General features: G+C 51.8%; 1 protein-coding gene across 3 annotated transcripts in view; it reads right to left on the bottom strand.

Moving 5' to 3' along the window:
• The window catches only part of LOC140428277 (bactericidal permeability-increasing protein-like), a 63,174-nt gene that overhangs the window by 24,206 nt on the left and 18,062 nt on the right, over positions 1–20,906 (bottom strand). For all 3 annotated transcript variants that reach the window (XM_072514570.1, XM_072514568.1, XM_072514569.1), the window contains exons 8-12: positions 5,711–5,802; positions 5,011–5,187; positions 4,577–4,636; positions 4,254–4,421; positions 4,089–4,156 (exon numbers count right to left, since the gene is read on the bottom strand). In XM_072514570.1, coding sequence (XP_072370671.1) covers positions 4,089–4,156; positions 4,254–4,421; positions 4,577–4,636; positions 5,011–5,187; positions 5,711–5,802 — 565 coding nt within the window. The remainder of the gene's footprint in view (positions 1–4,088; positions 4,157–4,253; positions 4,422–4,576; positions 4,637–5,010; positions 5,188–5,710; positions 5,803–20,906) is intronic.

Below are 20,906 nucleotides of genomic sequence, written 5' to 3'. Positions count from 1 at the left end.
CGCCCAGAAATTGCCTGTCCCGCCGGCGTAAATCAAAGCTGGTATTTACCGGCGGGACCAGGCGGCGTGGGCGGACTCCGGGGTCCTGGGGGGGGCGCGGGGCGATCTGACCCCGGGGGGTGCCCCCACGGTGGCCTGGCCCGCGATCGGGGCCCACCGATCCGCGGGCGGGCCTGTGCCATGAGGGCATTCTTTCCCTTCCGCCTCCGCCACGGCCTCCACCATGGCGGAGGCGGAAGAGACTCTACCCACTGCGCATGCGCGGCATTTCCGCGCCAGCTGGCGGGGCACCAAACGCCATTTCCGCCAGCTGGCGGGGCAACAAACGCCATTTCCGCCAGCTGGCGGGGCGGAAATCCCTCTGGCGCCGGCCTAGCCCCTCAATGTTGGGGCTCAGCCCCCAAAGATGCGGAGCATTCCGCACCTTTAGGCCGGCGCGATGCCCGTCTGATTGGCACCGTTTTTGGCGCCAGTCGGCGGACATCGCGCCGTTGGGGGAGAATTTTGCCCCAGGAGTCAGACTTTGGCATAGGTGAGTTATCATCACTCTCCAGCCTTGTATATTGACCCGCTGACAGTGCCGACACAGGCCCATTACCCTGACAGGGTAATGTGCGGGGGGGGGGGGCGCAGTGGGGAGGGCATACATTGCGGAGAAGCCCTCGCAGGTTCCTCAACAGAGGTGGAGAATAAGCCTGAGAATATGTTATCATGTCCAGAACATGCTGTAGAAATGATCTGCCCATCAATGTGTGACTTGTTGCACGTATCAGTGCCATTCTCTGTCCAGGAGCCACAGCTGTGCAGGCCTCTGACACCACCCAATCTCACCGGAACCAAATCCTGGCACCCACATATTCCACTGGTGCTCAAGGTGCTGTTGAACATCCTGGACTTCCAGCGTGTTTAACCCATGGTGACGTGCCAGTTACATGCAGCACTCACCACACCAGCAACAAAAGCATCAGCAATCTGAGAAAGCATTTTTTCAACAATGTCATTAGCTAGTCTATTTGGATCAATGTCGTGCACCAGGTCCCGCAGCGTCTTCTTGCTTCAAACCAGATTGCCTTCTGGACTCATACATCCCCTGGGCCCGGTGTTCCACGGTCGTTAAATTGTACCCATAGTTGCTTACTTCTATTTTTTTTTAAATTAAAGAGTACCCAATTCATTTTTTCCAATTAAGGAGCAATTTAGCGTGGCCAATTCATCTACCCTGCACATCTTTGGGTTGGAAAACCACGCAAACACAGAAGGAATGTGCAAACTCCACACCAACAGTGACCCAGAGCCGGGATCGAACTTGGGACCTCGGTGCCATGAGGCAGCAATGCTAACCACTGTGCCACCGTGCTGCCCTAGTTGCTTACTTCTTAAACAATTGTTTCTACCGCCTCATAGTTAACTTCGTACCACAGCACTTAGACCAACTCCTGATCTAATATAATCATAACAATGATTTGCTCCAACTTCCTTTACCAAGATCCCAGAACAAAGTTGCAATTAAAGTGAAAGTGGCCTTTGTCACTAATGCAATGTGGCTTGTCAACAATTAGTAGCCTGTTTGCACACAGTGACTCATTGGGCTGGATTCTTCTGCCTCACCCGTCGCAAGAACGCCATGGGTGAGACGCGGACAATGGAGAAGTCCACTGACCTCAGGCGGGATTCTCCAGTCGCTGGGCAGACGCGGCGGGAGAATCCTGCCCATGGGGGCGATTCTCCAAGCCCCGCGCCGGGCCGGAGAATCGCCACAACCGCGCCACGACGCCCCGACGCCGGCGCGCAATTTTCCGAGGTGCGGAGAATCGGCGCCATTTGCGCCGGCCACGGGCCGCTGGAACCGGCGGGGCCGCTGATTCTTTGGCCCGGATGGGCCGAGCTGCCGCGCCGATACAGCAGAGTCCCGCCGGCGCCATTCACCCCTGGTCGCTGCCGGCGGGAACTCTGCGTGACGGTCGGGGGGCGGCCTGTGGGGTGGGGGGAGGGGGGCTCCTTCACTGGGGGGGGCCTCCCATGGGGTGTGGCCCACGTTCGGGGCCCACCGATCAGTGGGCCGCCCTCTTCCCACCCCCCGGGCCTACTTCCCTGCGCAGCCGGCCCCTGAACACCGACGCCATGTTGAGTCGGGGCTGGGCCCAGTTCGCGCCGTCGAGAAACGCGATGACGTTCACAACGGCGCGAACACTTGGGCTCCATTTGGGAGAATTGCCCCCCCTTATATCTCAAGACTATATCCAAAACAATAATGACCTGAAACAGTCACCAGACTGCCTTTATTTTGAATTTATGAATGGATATTTCGATCACTTCATGGCCTGTTTGATGAGGTCTTATCTGAGGTCCACTGCACGTTAGCCATGCATATCAAAGATTTCCTGAACATTTTATATTTCTGCCTTGTTCTCAGGTGTATATCAGTCAGTCTAGGATGTACATTGTTTGTAACCTACAGAAATAGCGAATAAGTAACTTGAAGCCAGTCTGTGCTGCGCCCAGCAGGAAAGAATCCAAGAAATAAACCACGACAGTGGTTAATCCTAACTTCTAGGTATTGGTGTTTGCGGAGGGGCTGGGTCACTGCACTGTATCTGGGAGTTCCAGGAAGTGGTCACCCTTCTGCCACAGAAGATGCAGGCTGAGAGAGTGGGTAGACACCAGGTAGGCTAAGAGGAAGGCACTGGTAATGGCTCTCGTCACCCAATTGACAGCTTTGAAGACAGGGGAGAGTGATGGCTCCCTGAGGAAATACAGGTAGAATCAAACCCCTGGAGTGTGACATGGTGGCACAGTGGTTAGCACTACTGCCACACAGCGGCGAGGACAGGGTACGATCCCAGCCCCGAGTCACTGTCCGTGTGGGGCTTGCACATTCTCCTCTTTGTCTGCATGGACCCCCACAACCCAAAGATGTGCAGGTTAGGTGGAATGACCACGCTAAATTGCCCCTTAATTGGAATAAAATAATTGGGTACTCTCAATTTACTGGGGAAGATTTGATTGCAGATTGGAAATGTAATAGTCACAGGGGTTTTGATAGTTAGTGTAACCACAAACATGATTGCTAAATGGTGTGTTACCTCCCTGGTGCTCGGTGAAAGGACATTTCTGAGTGGGTGCAGAACATTCTGTTCGGGGAAAGAAAACAAATGACATAGGTAGAAAAAGCATTGAGGGCCTACAGGCAGATTTTCAGGAGCCAGGAAAAGAATACAAACTGGACCTCAAAGAGAGTGAGATTTGGATTGCTCCCAGCACCACGCAAATACAGAAATAGGAACCATGCAGGAAGGAGGTTTCAGAATCTTTGGACACTGGACCGGTTCTTGGGAAACCAGATTGGCAAAATAGTAAAAGTGACAAGGGAGATACTAAATCGATGTCTGTAAATCATAAGGTTGGTGAGGTGTAGGTGCAATTTGCTAACTGGGATTTTGATGTAGTTGCCTTAGCAGACATGACTTAAACAAGGCCTGAGATGAGTTCTTAACATCTGGTTACAGGCATGGTGGAAAAGGCAAGAGAGGAGGGATCCAAAATAATATTGACATAGGATGCTACAGTTTTAAATGGTTATTTATTTTAGACAGTTCCAGGACTGAATCCATTTGATTTGAATTGAAAAATAGAGGTACAGGCCCACTGACTCCCTTCTTGACTACGTTTGCTCACACAGGAAGAAACCCACACAGACACAGGGAGAACATGCTGACTCCGCACAGACAGTAACCCAAGCTGGGAATCGAACCTGGGTTCCTGCGCTATGAAGTAACAGTGCTAACCACTGTGCTACGGTGCCACACTAGTTGCACTGCCACAAGTAAGATCACTTGGAGATGTCAAACTGGGGCCCCTTACACTCTTGAAGGGGACATAAAGGATCCATCGGTACTATTTGAAGAGCAGTTTGGTGTCCTGGTCAATATTTATCCTTCGACCAACATCACTAGAAGAAATTATCGCGTAATTTTCTCTTTGCCATTTGTAGACCTTGCTGTATGAAAATTACTTCCACATTTTCCTACATTACATATGTGACTGACCCCATGATAGGCGATATATAAATGAAAATTTTTCTTTCTTACCTGGTGAGTTTCATTGATCCAGCCAGTTTCATCTGAGAGATAGCCATCTTCATAGACACGCTAGCATGCTGTTAACAGATAAGAGGATATAATAACATTTCTCATGGCAATTGTAAACATATTAAGATGCATCGCAGCCAAACAAGATTTCACAACTGCACTCACAATATCCAGGACAAAAAGTGGCGCAAGTGATGAATTCGGGAGGATTGCAAATGTATCGATAGCACCCCACGCTTGGACGGTGATGTTGTTTGGTGTAGCCTTCAGAATAGGCTGTTGGTTGGCATGGAGGTTCATTAGCATCAGCATGTTGGGATAAAGCTTCTCCACCTGGAGGCAAGCACAAATAATTAATCATCTTCTTCCCCTTCAGAGTGAAAACAAGAGTTTTGTCATTCAGAGATGATGCCCAGGGTGGAGGGAATTGGTAAGGGGGGGCCTTTATTATCAGGTAACAAATTATGCAAACCTCAAGGAGGGCTTACCTGCGGAAGAAAATGACCAAAACTTGATGTGTTTAATCTGATAGGAGAATGTTTTGGAAGCTGGAGAAAACAAAGAGTCAATTAACCAAAACTGTCACAGGATTTGGTGCGATTATGTTATCAAACAATTTATAAAGGTTTCATTCAATAGATTACGGCATCTGGCTCACAAAGTTTTGAAATTCTAACCACCCGCACTCCAATGGGACCATCCAGTCCAAATCCAGAGGAATGGCTGCCCCAGGTTCATCTCCTATTCCAGTTGTTCAGCAGCACAGAACAGATGTTCCTCCAAACATGTAACCGTCCAATGTCCAGCAATATTCCATTTGGAAAAACCCATCCAGTCAGCAGGGAAGTCGAATTTGAAATAATATTAGTGTCCTCTACTTCAGGGACTACTCTAGCCATGACTGAAGGAAGTCTGTACGTACCATATCATCAGTGATGTTCACGTGTAAGGCACCAGCTCCATAATAGGCAAATCCTGCTGAATTTGCAAAGAAATCTGACAATCCCAAGTACATCATGTGATCAGCTTGTTTGGAGAGGCTAACTGGAGGTGGGCTGAAGGGAGGCTCCTTATGCTGTGCTGCAGCGTAAAATTCACCCTGCAAAAAATGATTTCATACATCAAACTTTAGATACACAATGCATACTCTTCATTGTTCTCAGAGGCACCAGGCCATTGGGAAGGGATGTTTGTAGAGCTAGCGAATTTGATTCTTTAGACATATCTACTCAGCCTTTTTCCAAGTCCCTAGTGTACAAATTATCTTCTGAGAACTCGGAGTCAGTGGCAGAAAATGCAGCAAACGTTAGTGATAACAGGAACGGATGGATAGGAAACCGCTGAAGGGACAGGGCCTTATTGGTTAGGATCCAAATCACACTTCACTCAGATTATTACAGTTGATATTACTGGGTAGGTCACTGGTTACTCACTCTACAAACCAACCCACAAAACGCAGGGAAATGGAGGAAAAAATCCAAAAACATACAACATAGTCCCCCAAAATGCTACCAACTCATAAAAATAGCCTTTAAAATGGCCTATGATCACACGGTCACAAACACACATACTGTCACACACACAGAAGTGCACACATACACTCATCAGTAATCAGTGGATACCTTAAAATCCAGGTCCATGAATGTGTTTGTGATAGCAATTGGATTAACCAGGGAATATTCAATCTCAGCATACTTGTCAACATGGGAGGAGACTGGAGAACATAGAGAGAAAAGAATATTGAATATCAGACTGGGTTCCACTGAAAATTAGACAATTATTGCCCATGTATTGGTCACATTTTCTCATTCTCTGGAGAGGCAGCGGCAGAACGGTGTTGTCACTGGACAACTAAACCAGAAGACGCAGGGTAATGTTCCGGGTCCTGGGTTCGATTCCCACCACTGTGGTGGTGAAATTTGAATTATAAGTCTAATGATGACCATGAAACCATTGTTAATTGTCATTTAAAAAAATCATCTGATTCACTGATGCCCTTTAGGGAAGGGAATCTTTTGTCCTTACCTGGTCTGGCCTACATGTGACTCTAGACTCATGGCCAAGTGGTCGACTGTTAACTGCCCTCATGGATGGGCAAAACATGCTGGCCCAGCCAACAATGAAAAAACCCAAAAACTCCACCTAAAGAAAGTGGGAGTTTTCGACTAACTTGTTTTCTAAAAGTTATGAACTTCTAAACTACACAGCAGTTCTGCTACCATCCTAGCAGGTAAAGGAATTGCCTAAAGTAACAGCAACCCGATCCCAACTGTGATTTTTGATTTGTATTGATCTATCAGATCTCAGGGTAACAGTGGAGGATTACACTTGGCTCCTGCTCCAATGTGCCTGTGTTGATTTTAAGTGAGGAAACTATTAGCCTTGGCCATAATGTCTTCCACTTCGTGTTTGGCCGGACGTTCCTTCAGGTCAATGATGAAGAGAAACAAAACTGACATCGAGGGCGGCACGGGTGGTGCGGTGTTTAGCCCTGCTGCCTCACGGCGCCGAGAACCCGGGTTCAATCGCAGCCCCGGGTCACTGCCCGTGTGGGGTTTGTCGTGTTGGGTGTTCCGATACACAAACGAACCAACACGGTTGTAGATGGTACAACTCTGTTTTATTATTCTGTACAATAACAACTGTTAACTTCTGGCTGTGGTTCGTACTTCACCAGTTAACCTGTGGACCCAGCCCTAGCACTATCAGGCACTCAGCACATGGTGTATGCCTGAGTGGCACGCTGTGAGCTCTGTGCTCTGAGCTATCTCCTAGTAGAAAAAGCGTGAACTGAGGTGTTCCCTGTTTTATATTGCGTGTGCTCTCACTGGTGATTGGCTGTGATGTTGTATGTGTGTTGATTCATTTGTCTACCTGTCCATCAGTGTGTGTGTGTGATTACACCATGATATGTTAATATGGATATCATGACATCCCCCCTTTTCACAAAGATATGTGCCTATATGGTAATAAACATTGGTGTGTACGGAGTGCGGCTGAGTATGTGTGTGCAATATTTACAACATGTACATGAGGCTAAACTATATACAGAGGAAGGTGTCAGGTGAAACAGAACAACGATGTTGTACCACAGACAAAACAAGTGCAATCATCAAATATCGAAAGAGAACTCCTGGAACGACAAAAAGAGAAACACGTTAACATTGTTGCACAACAATTCAGTGAGTCCAATGTGCAAACAGGCTCATAAGTCCAGTCTAGTAGGTGGGCGAAGAATTCGGGTTGACAGCCTTCGGGTGGGTCAGGATCCACCGGCTGAGGAATGGGCCTGGCCACGGGCGATAGAGGAATAGGCAGAGTGGCAGGAAGCTCCATGAAGTCGACATCAGGGACAACAAGAGGGCGTGGCACTGGTGCATGATCACGTAGCGAGCGCGGAAGCAGCCGAAGGGCCCGCCGATTACGCCGGCGAATGGAGCCATCAGGCATGCGAACCAGGAACGAGCGGGGAGCCTCGCGGCGGAGAACCTCGGCAGTTGCCGAGCAGCCACCCTCCGGTAGGTATAAGCGGACTTTGTCTCCAGGCGCCAGGGCAGGAAGATCAGTTGCCCGAGTGTCATGTGCCACCTTCTGCTGAGCACACTGCTGTTGCATCCTTTGCAGTACTGGAGCATGATCGGGTTTAGGAACATGAATGGATGGCACAGTGGTCCTGAGGGTGCGACCCATCAACAGCTGGGCTGGTGAGAGGCCTATGGCCAGTGGGGCCGAGCGATAGGCCAGCAGGGCTAAACAGAAGTCAGATCCGGCATCAGCAGCCTTGCAGAGGAACCGCTTCACGATATGGACGCCCTTTTCCGCCTTGCCATTTGACTGGGGATGCAGAGGGCTGGACGTCACGTGTGTGAAGCCATATGAAGCGGCAAAAGAAGACCATTTTTGGCTTGCAAAACAGGCCCATTGTCCGACATGACGGTAAGCGGAATGCCATGGTGAGCGAAGGTTTCTTTACATGCTCTGATGACAGCTGATGATGTCAAGCCGTGCAGGCGTATGACCTCCGGATAATTGGAAAAATAGTCAATTATAATGACGTAGTCCCTGCCGAGCGCATGAAAAAGGTCCACACCCACCTTTGCCCACGGGGACGTTACCAACTCATGGGGCTGAAGTGTCTCAGGGGGTTGCGCCAGCTGACACCTTTGGCAGGTGGGGCAGTTGAGCACCATGTTGGCGATGTCGTCGCTGATGCCCGGCCAGTACACAACTTCTCAGGCCCTCCGCCTGCACTTTTCAACGCCAAGATGGTCTTCGTGCAATTGTTCGAGGACAAGCCGGTGCATGCTGTGTGGGATCACAATCTGGTCCAACTTTAGGAGGACACCATCAATGACGGCCAAGTCATCTCGGACATTGTAGAATTGTGGGCACTGCCCCTTGAAACACCCTTCCGTCATGTGGCGCATCACACGTTGTAGAAGGGGCTCAGCCGCAGTCTCACGGCGAATGTGGGCCAGACTTGCATCAGTAGCCGGCAGATTGACCGAGGTGAAGGCTACTTGTGCGTCGACCTGACAAACGAACCCCCCCGATTCGGGCGGTGTGCTCACTGCTCTGGACAGGGCATCCGCGATGATGAGGTCCTTTCCCGGGGTGTAGACAAGTTGGAAGTCGTACCTCCGGAGCTTGCGCAGAATGCGCTGGAGGCGAGGGGGTCATCTCGTTGAGGTCCTTTTGTATAATGCCGACCAGCGGGCGATGGTCGGTCTCCACGGTGAACTGCGGAAGACCATACACATAGTCGTGGAATTTATCGATGCCTGTTAACAAACCCAGGCACTCCCTTTCAATCTGCGCATAGCGCTGTTCTGTGGGGGTCATGGCCCGCGAGGCATAGGCGACCGGGGCCCATGATGCAGTGTCGTCCCATTGCAGGAGTACCGCCCCAATGTCGGACTGGCTGGCATCAGTCGAGATCTTTGTATCTCGAGTAGTGTTGAAGAACGGCAATACCGGGACGGTGGTGAGCTTGATCTTGAGCTCCTCCCATTCCTTCTGGTGTGCGGGCAGCCACTGGAACTCCGTAGTCTTCTTTACCAGGTGGCGAAGAGCCGTTGTGTGCGACGCAAGGTTGGGAATAAACTTCCCCAGGAAGTTGACCATCCCGAGAAAGCGCAGCACTGCCTTCTTGTCTGCCGGCTGCGGAAAGGCAGTAATAGCTGCCACTTTATCGGCATCCGGACGCATCCCTGACCGGGATATGTGGTCCCCCAGAAACTTTAGCTCAGTTAGGCCAAAAGAACACTTGGCTCGGTTGAGGCGCAGGCCGTGATCTCGTATCCGTGCAAAGACACGCTGGAGACGACTGATGTGCTCCTGTGGTGTGGTGGACCAGATGATGATGTCGTCAACATAGACGCGCACCCATTCGATGCCCTCAATCATCTGTTCCATGATTCGATGAAACACCTCGGATGCCGAGATGATGCCAAACGGCATCCTATTGTAGTAGTATCTGCCAAAGGCAGTGTTGAAAGTGCACAGCTTCCTGCTGGACTGATCCAGCTGAATCTGCCAAAAACCCTTTGAGGCATCAAGCTTGGTAAAAATTTTAGCCCGGGCCATTTTGCTCGTGATTTCTTCCCGTTTGGGTATGGGGTAGTGTTATTGTTCAGGTCTTTCAGGTCGATGCAGATCCGGAGCTCGCCAGAGGGCTTTTTTACGCACACCATGGAGCTGACCCATGGCGTAGGCTCCGTGACCCGGGAAAGCACTCCTTGGTCCTGCAGATCCTGCAGTTGCTGCTTGAGGCGGTCCTTGAGTGGTGCTGGCACTCTACGAGGTGCGTGAATGACTGGGGTGGCGTCCGGTTTGAGCCGTATTCTGTAACTGTAGGGTAGTGTGCCCATGCCCTCGAAAACCTCCTGGTTTGAGTAGGTTCTTTGGGGTAGAGGACAGATGTGGAAGGTGTTCAGGGAGTCCGGCGAACATATGTTTTGGTCATGCCCGGCACTGGAGGGGTTCTGGAGAGGAGTGGCGGGAGCAATATCTCGGGTGGTGAAAGTCCGGGTCAAGCCATGCTGGGGGCTAGCAATATTTGGAGTAGTGGACAAGCTGGGAGTGCAGGAGGCGAAAGAGGCCGGCATTCTGGCCTTTGCGTCCCTGGTAGCCCGGCGAAGGATCTTGCTAATGTGGAAGGAGGCGAAGCCCCCTAGCGTGGAGGCCTGGACAAACGACATGGCTGGGTTCGTAAAGTTGGAAAGGATTAAGTTTGCCTTAAGGGGGTCTACGCAGGGGTTCTACAGGCGGTGGCAACCGTTCCTAGACTACCTCGCGGAGCGTTAGAGGAAGGTCGGTCAGCAGTAGCTGATTGTTTGAGGGGACGGACGAGCGGGGGATAACATGGAGGGTGGGGGAAACTGGCACGAACGGGCGAGAGCCAGTGTATAAAGCTCTGTAAATATATCATCTTACCATGTATATATCTTGCTCAGGGCGATTTTGTGTTATTTTGTTACGGGGGGGGGGGGGGGTTATTGTTTGTAAGGGGAAAAAATTGTTTTGTTTTGTTAAAAAACTTTAATAAATATATTTTTTTAAAAAAGAAAGCCTCCTGGTTGTGGGCGAGGAGCGAGTGGAGCTGCGCCCTAAAGTCTGCATCCGGGAAATCGGACGTGCCTTCTGGAGACAGAGTGTGTACCCACTGAATGAGGTGGAGAACCTTGCACGCCTGTCCGCTTAGCAGGGAGTCCTCGATGATCCAACTATCTCAAAAGACAGTGTGGCTGTGTATAAATTGTGTGCAACCTCGAGCTGGCAAGATCCCATGGCCGGGATAACATTACCGTTGTAATCGACCAACTGGCAGTGGGATGGCTGAATCGGTGGTTTGACCTTCAAGGTGTGGAAGGCTGACCATGCAATGAGATTGGCGGAGGCACCAGTGTCTAAGCGGAATGTGATTGGTGATCGGTTGCAAATAGCAAGGGGGCTAGGGGGCACCCCTGCCTCATCTCCCGGTACAGCCAAAAGTATTCCGCCCTCCTCCGGTTTGTGGCCACACTCGCCACCGGAGCTTCGTAAAGTAGCCTAACCCAACTAATGAACCCCTCCCCGAAACCAAACCTCCTCAACACTTCCCAAAGGTACCCCCACTCCACTCTATCAAAGGCCTTCTCCGCGTCCATCGCCGCCACTATCTCCGCTTCCCCCTCCACTGCAGGCATAATGGACTGCACTCGATGCAGGGAAGTTAGAAACAGACGTCTAACACAGGAGAAGATCCAACACTGTTTTATTCAACTAGATGAACTGCTGTACATATTCAGCTGTGGGTCGACACTATACTGATCTGACTAGTGACCTTGTAGTAGCCTGACCAGACTTACTAGCTACCGCATGCTGTTTGTGCTTGCTAGCTTGTGGACTCTGACTGTCTCAGTGGCTGGGTCCCGAGAGAACGGGAAACCTAGTGCCCTCTGGCTTTATAGTGGTAGTGTCCTGTCTGGTGATTGGCTGTGCTGTGTTGTATGCTTACTGGTCATCCTATGTGTCAATCACTGCCTGTCTGCATCTCATTGTATACATGAGTGGATATTATGACACAGGGGTCCCTGGGGGTCTCCTTATATCATGGGTTCCTGGAGGTCTCCCTATTATACAGAGTTCCCTGGGGATCTCCCTATTACAGGGGTCCCTGGGGGGGGTCTCCCTATTAAAGGGGTCCCAGGGATCTCCCTATTACAGGGGTCGCTGGTGGGTCTCCCTATTACATGGGACCCAGGGGTGTCTGTCTATGAAAAAGGTCCCTGGGTGAGGCATCTCAGGTCACCCCCCCCGTACTTGGGGCATGTGGGGAGGCACCCAGGCAATTCGGGACTGGGAGGCTGCTTTAAGGTGGGGGGGGGGGGGGGGGGGGGGGGGAATGCGGCTGGGCACGGGACTTCACTATCATTCCACCTGGTCCAAATGGTGGCCTGTTAGCGGGTCACCTCATATTCCTCGTCATGCATAAATAGCATGCATATTCACTGGACTCTGGAGTGGTCCCGGCGGATTGGAAATTAGCAAACGTGACACCAATGTTTAAAAAAGGAGGTAGGCAGAAAGTGGGTAATTATAGGCCAGTTAGTTTAACTTCGGTCGTAGGAAAGATGCTCGAATCTATTATCAAGGAAGAAATAGCGAGGCATCTGGATGGAAATTATCCCATTAGACAGACGCAGCATGGGTTCATAAAGGGCAGGTCGTGCCTAACTAATTTAGTGGAATTGTCTGAGGACATTACCAGTGCGGTAGATAACGGGGAGCCAATCGATGTGGTATATCTGGATTTCCAGAAAGCTTTTGACAAGGTGCCACACAAAAGGTTGCTGCAGAAGATAAAGATGCATGGCATTAAGGGGAAAGTAGTAGCATGGATAGAGGATTGGTTAATTAATAGAAAGCAAAGAGTTGGGATTAATGGGTGTTTCTCTGTTTGGCAATCAGTAGCTAGTGGTGTCCCTCAGGGATCAGTGTTGGGCCCACAATTGTTCACAATTTACATAGATGGTTTGGAATTGGAGACCAAGTGCAATGTGTCCAAGTTTGCAGACAAACTAAGATGAGTGGGAAAGCAAAAAGTGAAGAGGATACTGGAAGTCTGCAGAGGGATTTGGATCGTTTAAGTGAATGGGCTAGGGTCTGGCAGATGGAATACAATGTTGACAAATGTGAGGTTATCCATTTTGGTAGGAATAACAGCAAAAGGGATCATTATTTAAATGATAAAATATTAAAACACGCTGCTGTGCAGAGGGATCTGGGTGTCCTCGTGCATGAGTCACAAAAAGTTGGTTACAGGTGCAACAGGTGATTAAGGAGGCAAATGGAGTTTTATCCTTCATTGCTAGAGGGATGGAGTTTAAGACTGGAGAGGTTATGCTGCAACTGTATAATGTGTTAGTGAGGCCACACCTGGAGTATAGTGTTCAGTTTTGGTCTCCTTACCTGAGAAAGGACGTACTGGCACTGGAGGGTGTGCAGAGGAGATTCACTAGGTTAATCCCAGAGTTGAGGGGGTTGGATTACAAGGAGAGGTTGAGTAGACTGGGACTGTACTCGTTGGAATTTAGAAGGATGCGGGGAGATTTATAGAAACATATAAAATTATGAAGGGAATAGATAGGATAGATGCAGGCAGGTTGTTTTCACTGGCAGGTGAAAGCAGAACTAGGGGACATAGCCTCAAAATAAGAGGAAGTAGATTTAGGACTGAGTTTGGAGGAACTTCTTCACCCAAAGGGTTGTGAATCTATGGAATTCCTTGCCCAGTGAAGCAGTTGAGGCTCCTTCATTAAATGTTTTTAAGATAAAGATAGATAGTTTTTTGAAGAATAAAGGGATTAAGGGTTATGATGTTCGGACGGGAAAGTAAAGCTGAGCCCACAAAAGATCAGTCTGATCTCATTGAATGGCGGAGCAGGCTCGAATGGCCAGATGGCCTACTCCTGCTCCTAGTTCTTATGTATGGCAAGAGGTACAGAATTGCTTCCCGCTTTGCGGTCCCAGGGGATCATGAAATGGGTATGAGTATGGAGAGAAGGCGAGTCACATGTTGGCCCACCAATTGTGGCATCAGGCAGCATCTAGGGATATTTTGGAGGTAAGGGCAGAAAAGGGGGAGTTGGTGTTGGAGCCGGAGAAGTTAAATGAGGTGTTTTGGGGGTACTATGAGAAGTTGTATCAGGCCGAGCCGGGGCAGAACTGGGGGAGAGGACGAGATAGGCATTGGAGGAGCCGTTTGGGCTGAGAAAGGTGATGGAACGTGTCAGGGAATGCAGTCGGGGAAGCCCCTGGTGCCAGACGGTTTTTCGGCAGAGGTTTATAAGCAGCTTGCGACAGAATTGGCCTCCCACCTGTTGGGGATGTTTAGTGAGGAGGTGGAGATGGTTGAGTGCCAGCAATGCTGTCTCAGGTATCAATTTCACCAATCCCGAATAAGGGGAAGGACCCACTGGAGTGGCTACCTCTTTGTTGAACACGGATGTGAAAGTACTGGCAAAGGTGTTGGCATGTAGGTTGGAGGGATGTGTTCCAGAGATGGTCTCCGAGGACCAAACGGGTTATGTGAAGGGTAGGAAGCTCTCCAGCAACATTAGGAGGCTTCTGAATGTAGTTGTGACTCCATCAGGAGGCGGGCACCGGACGTTATTGTATCCATGGATGCAGAGAACCCCTTTGACTGGGTAGAGTGGAGTTACCTGTTTGAAACTATAGGTAGGGTTGGGTTTGGCCCAAAATGTGTGGCGTGGGTGTGTCTTTTGTATACGTCCCCGGTGGCAAGTGTACGTATAAACGAGACGAGTTCAGGGTATTTTGGGCTGCATAGGAGAACGAGGCATGGGTGCCCGCTGTCGCCGTTGTTATTTGCGCTGACGATTGAGCCCTTGGCGATGGCCCTTTGGGGGTCGGCAAAGTGACGAGGAATTGTGAGGAGGGGCAGGAGCATCGGGTGTTCTACGCAGACCACCTGTTGTTGTTTGTGTCGGACCCGCTGGAGAGTATGGGCAGAATTATGGGCCTGTTGGAGAGATTTGGGGACTTCTCCGGGTGCATGCTGAATGTGGGGGAAAGCGAGGAAATCCTGGTGAATGCCACGGGGCAGGGGCCAATTTGGGGGTACTACTGTTTAAGGTGGCAAGAGAGAGGTTTAGGTATTTGGGGATTCAGGTGACACATGAGTGGACCGCGATGCACAGGTGGAACTTGACAGCGTTAGTGGAGGAGGTTAAGGGGGATCTTAAGAGGTGGGGTGCTTTGCACTTGACATTAGCAGGAAGGGTGCAGGTGGTAACGATGAATGTGCTGCCAAGATTCACGTTTGCCTTTCAGATCCTCCCAATCTTTCTCCATAAGGCCTTCTTCCGGAGGGTGGAGCCACTGATTTCGGAGTTCATATGGGCAGGGAAGGTACCAAGGTTGACGAGGGCTCTGTTACAGACGCAGAGACAGAAATGGGGTTAGTGGGTGGGATGTATGGGAAGTGAAGGAAGGCGGGGCTGGAGCAGGTTAGGGATATATTCTCGTGGGGATGTTTGTGGGGATGGAAGAGATGTAGGAGAGTTTTGAGCTGCCGGGAGGTAGTGAGATCAGGTACATGCAGGTGCGAGACCTCACGCGAAAGGAGTGGCAGACGTTCCCCCAGTTACCGGAATGCATGTTGGAGCTGCTTCCTGACGATTTGGGGGAGGGTAGGATTGGTACGAGTTGTTGGGGGAGCAGCGCAATGCACAGGTGGTGAGGATAGAGCACAAGTGGGAGGAGGAGTTGGGGAGGGAAATATGATGGGGACTCTAGTGTGAGGCGGCGCGGCGAGTGAACTCAACCCCAGGCAGAAGTGAGGAAGGCGCTGGACGAACTGTACACAGTTATAAACAACTACGAAACAGAACACCCGGAGGCCTTGGTCATCGTGGCTGGAGACTTCAACAAGGCCAACCTCCAGAGTGTACTGCCAAAATTCCACCAGCACATCTCCTGTCCCATCAGGGGCGACAACACTGTCGACCACTGCTACTCAAAAATCAAGGGCGCCTACCGTTCCATCCCCCGACCGCACTTTGGGAAATCAGACCATAATATGGTGCTCCTTCTTCCGGCGTACAAGCAGAAACTCAAGCGGGAGAATCCAGCTAAGAAGGTCGTGCAGTGCTGGTCCGAGGAAAAAGAAGAGCTCCTGCGTGACTGCTTAGAGACAGTGGACTGGTCCATATTTAAAAACTCAGCGACCAACTTAAATGAGCATGCCACCACAGTCACAGACTTCATCAGCAAATGTGTGGACGACTGCATGCCAAAGAAAGCAGTACGTACGTTCCCCAACCGGAAACCATGGCTCAATTGCGAGACTGAACCCCTACTGAAGGACAGGTCTGAGGCGTTCAAGTCAGACGACCCTGACCTGTACAAGAAATCCAGGTACGACCTCTGCAAAGCCATCCGAGATGCCAAGAAAGAATATCAAACCAAGCTAGAGTCACAGACAAACTCTCGGCGGTTGTGGCAAGGACTAAACAACATAACGGGCTACAAAGCGAAGCCGAGCAGTATCTCCGGCAACAGCACACCCCTCCCCAATGAACTCAATGCATTCTATGCTCGGTTCGAGCAGGTAACCAACAATCCGCTGTCGAGTGCCCCAGCAGCCCATAACTCACCCATACCCACTATCACAGCTTCCGAAGTCAGATCGGCCTTCCTGAAAGTGAACCCTTGGAAGGCGACGGGCCCAGACGGGATCCATGGTCGTGCACTCAGAGCCTGCGTGGACCAGCTGGCAGAGGTGTTCGCGGACATCTTTAACCTGTCCCTACTCTACTCCGAGGTCCCCACCTAGTTCAAGAAGACCACTATCATACCGGTGCCAAAGAAGAACCAGGCAACGTGCCTCAATGACTACCATCCGGTGGCCCTGACTTCAGTTGTAATTATCATAGAATTTACAGTGCAGAAGGAGGCCATTCGGCCCATCGAGTCTGCACCAGCTCTTGGAAAGAGCACCCTACCCAAGGTCAACACCTCCACCCTATCCCCATAACCCAGTAACCCCATCCAACACCAAGGGCAATTTTGAACACTAAGGGCAATTTATCATGACCAATCCACCTAACCTGCACATCTTTGGACTGTGAGAGGAAGCCGGAGCACCCGGAGGAAACCCACGCACACACGGGGAGGATGTGCAGACTCCGCACAGACAGTGACCCAAGCCGTAATCGAACCTGGGATCCTGGAGCTGTGAAGCAATTGTGCTATCCACAATGCTACCATGCTGCTTCGAGAGGTTGATCATGAAGTGTATCACCTCCATACTCCCAGAATGCCTTGATCCACTGCAATTCGCATACCATCGCAACTGGTCCACAGCAGACGCCATTTCCCTGGCCCTACACTCATCCCTAGAGCATCTCGACTACAAGGACTCCTACATCAGACTCCTATTTATTGAGCTCCGCCTTCAACACCATAATCCCAGCCAAGCTCATATCAAAGCACCAAAAACTAGGACTTGGCTCCCCAATCTGCAACTGGATCCTCGGTTTCTGACCAACAGACCGCAATCTGTAAGAATGAACAACAACACCTCCTCCACAATAGTCCTCAACACCGGGGCCCCGCAAAGCTGCGTACTTAGCCCCCTACTCTACTCCCTGTACACACACGACTGCGTGGCAAAATTTGGTTCCAACTCCATCTACAAGTTTGCTGACGATACGACCATAGTGGGTCGGATCTCGAACAACGACGAATCAGAATACAGGAGGAAAAGAGAGAACCTAGTGGAGTGGTGCAGCGACAACAATCTCTCCCTCAATGCCAGCAAAACTAAAGAGCTGGTCATTGACTTCAGGAGGCAAAGTACTGTCCACACCCCTGTCAGCATCAACGGGGCTGAGGTGAAGATGGTTAGCAGCTTCAAATTTCTAGGGGAGCATGATGTGCCGTCAATTACCACAAGACGAGAATGGTAGGACAATCAAGGCTTTATTGCAGAAGATGTTGTGCCTCCTGCAGCTGGAACCAGAATGGAATCAGCGCAGGAGAGCAGACACTTTTATACGCCGCCTGCTGGGCGGAGCCAGCAGGCTGGGATTTACCATTGTACCTGTACTATATGGGCAGTACCGTAATACATACAATATACCACTAGTGGTGTCTACCACATTCACCTCCTGTTAAAAAAAAGTCCAGCGGGGGTGACGAAAACATTACAAATTAAGTCTTCGGGGGCTTTGATCCTCCGTCGCAATCGCCTCAGTCCTGGTGGTGAATTGGGCGCCGACGTGGTCACCTGCGACCTCGTCTTCGTCACCCTTGAGTGAATCCAGTGGGAGGACGGATCCCGCTGGGGTGGGTGCTGCGGTGAGGTTCGCTGGTGGGAGAGTGGGTGGAGGGGGGGGTGTGAGGTTGGGGTTCGTGGGTGGGGACCCAGCAGGTGCCAGGTCCCGGAGGGAGACTGTGTCTTGGTGCCCGTCGGGGTGTGCCACGTAGGCGTACTGCGGGTTTGCATGCAGGAGGTGGACTTTCCCGACCAAGGGATCCGATTTATGGCTCTGCATATGCTTCCGGAGGAGGACGGGTCCAGGAACTGTCAGCCATGTTGGGAGCGAGACCCCGGAGGTGGACTTCCTGAGGAAGGCAAAGACGCGTTCGTGTGGGGTCTCATTAGTCGCGGTGCAGAGGGGCGACCGGATGGAGTGCAGCGCGTCGGGGAGGACCTCCTGCCAGCGGGAAACCGGGAGATTTTTAGACCGCAGGGCCAGCAGGACAGCCTTCCAGCCTGTCCCGTTCTCACTCTCCTCCTGCCCGGTTCCCCAGGGATTGTAGCTGGTCGTCCTGCTCGAGGCGATGCCCTTGCTGAGCAGGAACTGACGCAGCTCATCGCTCATAAACGAGGATCCCCGATCGCTGTGGATGTAGTTGGGGAAACCGAACAGAGTGAAGATGCTGTGCAGGGCTTTGAAGACCATGGCAGAAGTCATGTCGGGGCATGGGATGGTGAAAGGGAACCGGGAGTACTCGGCAATTATGTTGAGGAAGTACACGCTGCGGTCGGTGGAGGGGCGGGGCCCTTTGAAGTCCATGCTGAGGCGTTCAAAGGGGCGGGAGGCCTTCACCAGGTGCGCTCGATCTGGCCGGTAGAAGTCCGGTTTGCACTCTGCGCAGACTTGGCAGTCTCTGGTGACAGTCCTGACCTCCTCAATGGAGTAGGGCAGGTTGCAGGTCTTGACAAAATGGACGAACCGGGTGACCCCCGGGTGGCAGAGGTCATAGTGGAGAGCCCGGAGTCGGTCCACTTGTGCGCTGGCACATGTACCGCAGGATAGGGCATCAGTGGGCTCGTTGAGCTTCCACTGGTGATACAAGATCTCATAATTATAGGTGGAGAGCTTGATCCTCCACCTCAAGATCTTGTCATTTTTGATCTTGCCCTGTTGTGTGTTATTAAACATGAAGGCAACCGACCGTTGGTCAGTGACAAGAATGAATCTCCTGCCGGCCAGGTAATGCCTCCAATGTCGCACAGCTTCCACAACGGCTTGGGCCTCCTTTTTGACAGAGGAGTGCCGAATTTCGGAGGCATGGAGGGTGCGGGAAAAGGAGGCCACGGGTCTGCCCGCTGGTTGAGAGTGGTGGCCAGAGCTACGTCGGATGCATCGCTCTCCACCTGAAAGTGGAGGGACTCATCGACCGCATGCAACATGGTCTTGCCGATGTCCGCCTTGATGTGGTTGAAGGCCTGGCGGGCCTCAGCCGTCAGGGGGAAAACTGTGGACTTGATGAGTGGACGGGCCTTGTCCGTATAATTAGGGGCCCACTGGGCGTAATACGAGTAAAACCCCAGGCATCGTTTCAGGGCCTTGGGCAGTGGGGGAGAGGGAGTTCCAGGAGGAGGCGCATGCGGTCGGGGTCGGGCCCTAGGACTCCATTTTCCACTACGCAGCCAAGGATGGCTAAGCGGTTGGTGCGGAATACGCATTTCTCCTTATTGTAGGTGAGGTTAAGGAGTTTGGCGGTATGGAGGAATCTTTGGAGGTTTGCGCGAGGTCCTGCTGATCGTGGCCGTAGATGGTGACATTATCTAGGTACAGGAAGGTGGCCCATAGCCCGTACTGGTTAACCATTCGGTCCATCTCACGCTGGAAGACTGAGACCCCATTGGTGACGCTGAAGGGAACTCTGAGGAAGGGATAGAGGCGGCCATCTGCTTCGAACGCAGTGTATTGGCCGTCCTCCGGGCGGATGGGGAGCTGGTAGTAGGCGGACTTCAAGTCAACTGTAGAGAAGACTCGATACTGTGCAATCTGATTGACCATGTCAGATATCCGTGGGAGGGGGTACGCGTCGAGCTGCGTATACTGGTTGATGGTCTGACTGTAGTCAATGTCCATCCTGTGCTTCTGCCCAGTCTTCACCACCACTACTTGAGCTCTCCAGGGACTGTTGCTGTCCTCAATGATCCCCTCCCGCAGAAACCGTTGGACCTCCGACCTGATGAAGGTCCTGACCTGGGCACTGTACCGTCTGATCCTGGTGGCGACGGGTTTGCAATCCGGGGTGAGGTTCGCAAACAGAGAAGGTGGATCAACCTTAAGGGTCGTGAGGCCGCAGATGGTGAGGGGGGCAGGGGTCCGCCGAATTTCAAAGTAAGGCTTTGGAGATGGCATTGAAAATCCAGGCCAAGCAACAGGGCAGCGCAGAGGTGGGGGTGGACGTAGAGCCTGAAGTTGCTGAACTCTACGCCCTGGACGGTGAGGGTCGCGATACAGTACCCCCGGATTTCAACAGAATGGGATCCGGAGGCCAGGGAGATTTTCTGGGTGACGGGGTGTACCGGGAGGGAGCAGCGCCTTACCGTAGTGGGGTGGATGAAACTCTCTGTGCTCCCGGAGTCAAAGGGGCAGCTCGTCTCATGCTCATTGATCTTCACCATTGTCGTAGCGGTCGCGAGGCCGAGACTGATCCAGGGTGATGGAGGCGAGCTGCGGAACATGTTGGGAGATCCCGGGCTGATCAGCGGTGGCGGAGGTAGCAGTAGGCGATGAACGGCCAGACGAGCCGGGGTCCTGGGGCGCGGTCCAAAATGGCGCCAAAGATGGCGGCACCCACGGGGCACACATGGCGGGCGGCATCAAAGATGGCGGCACCCACGGGTCGCACATGGCTTGTAGTGGGGAAGATGGCGGCGCCCGCAGGCCACACGTGGCTTGCGGAGGAGAAGTTGGTGGCGCCCCTGGGTCGCACGTGGGGGATGTAGAAATGCCGGGCCTGGAAACAGCAGCGACCAACCGGGCCTGGCGAACAGAAACAAAG

The sequence above is a fragment of the Scyliorhinus torazame genome, chromosome 8, assembly GCF_047496885.1.
Source record: "Scyliorhinus torazame isolate Kashiwa2021f chromosome 8, sScyTor2.1, whole genome shotgun sequence".
NCBI classification, from domain to species: domain Eukaryota; kingdom Metazoa; phylum Chordata; class Chondrichthyes; order Carcharhiniformes; family Scyliorhinidae; genus Scyliorhinus; species Scyliorhinus torazame.
This window is presented reverse-complemented; position numbering and strand designations above follow the sequence as displayed.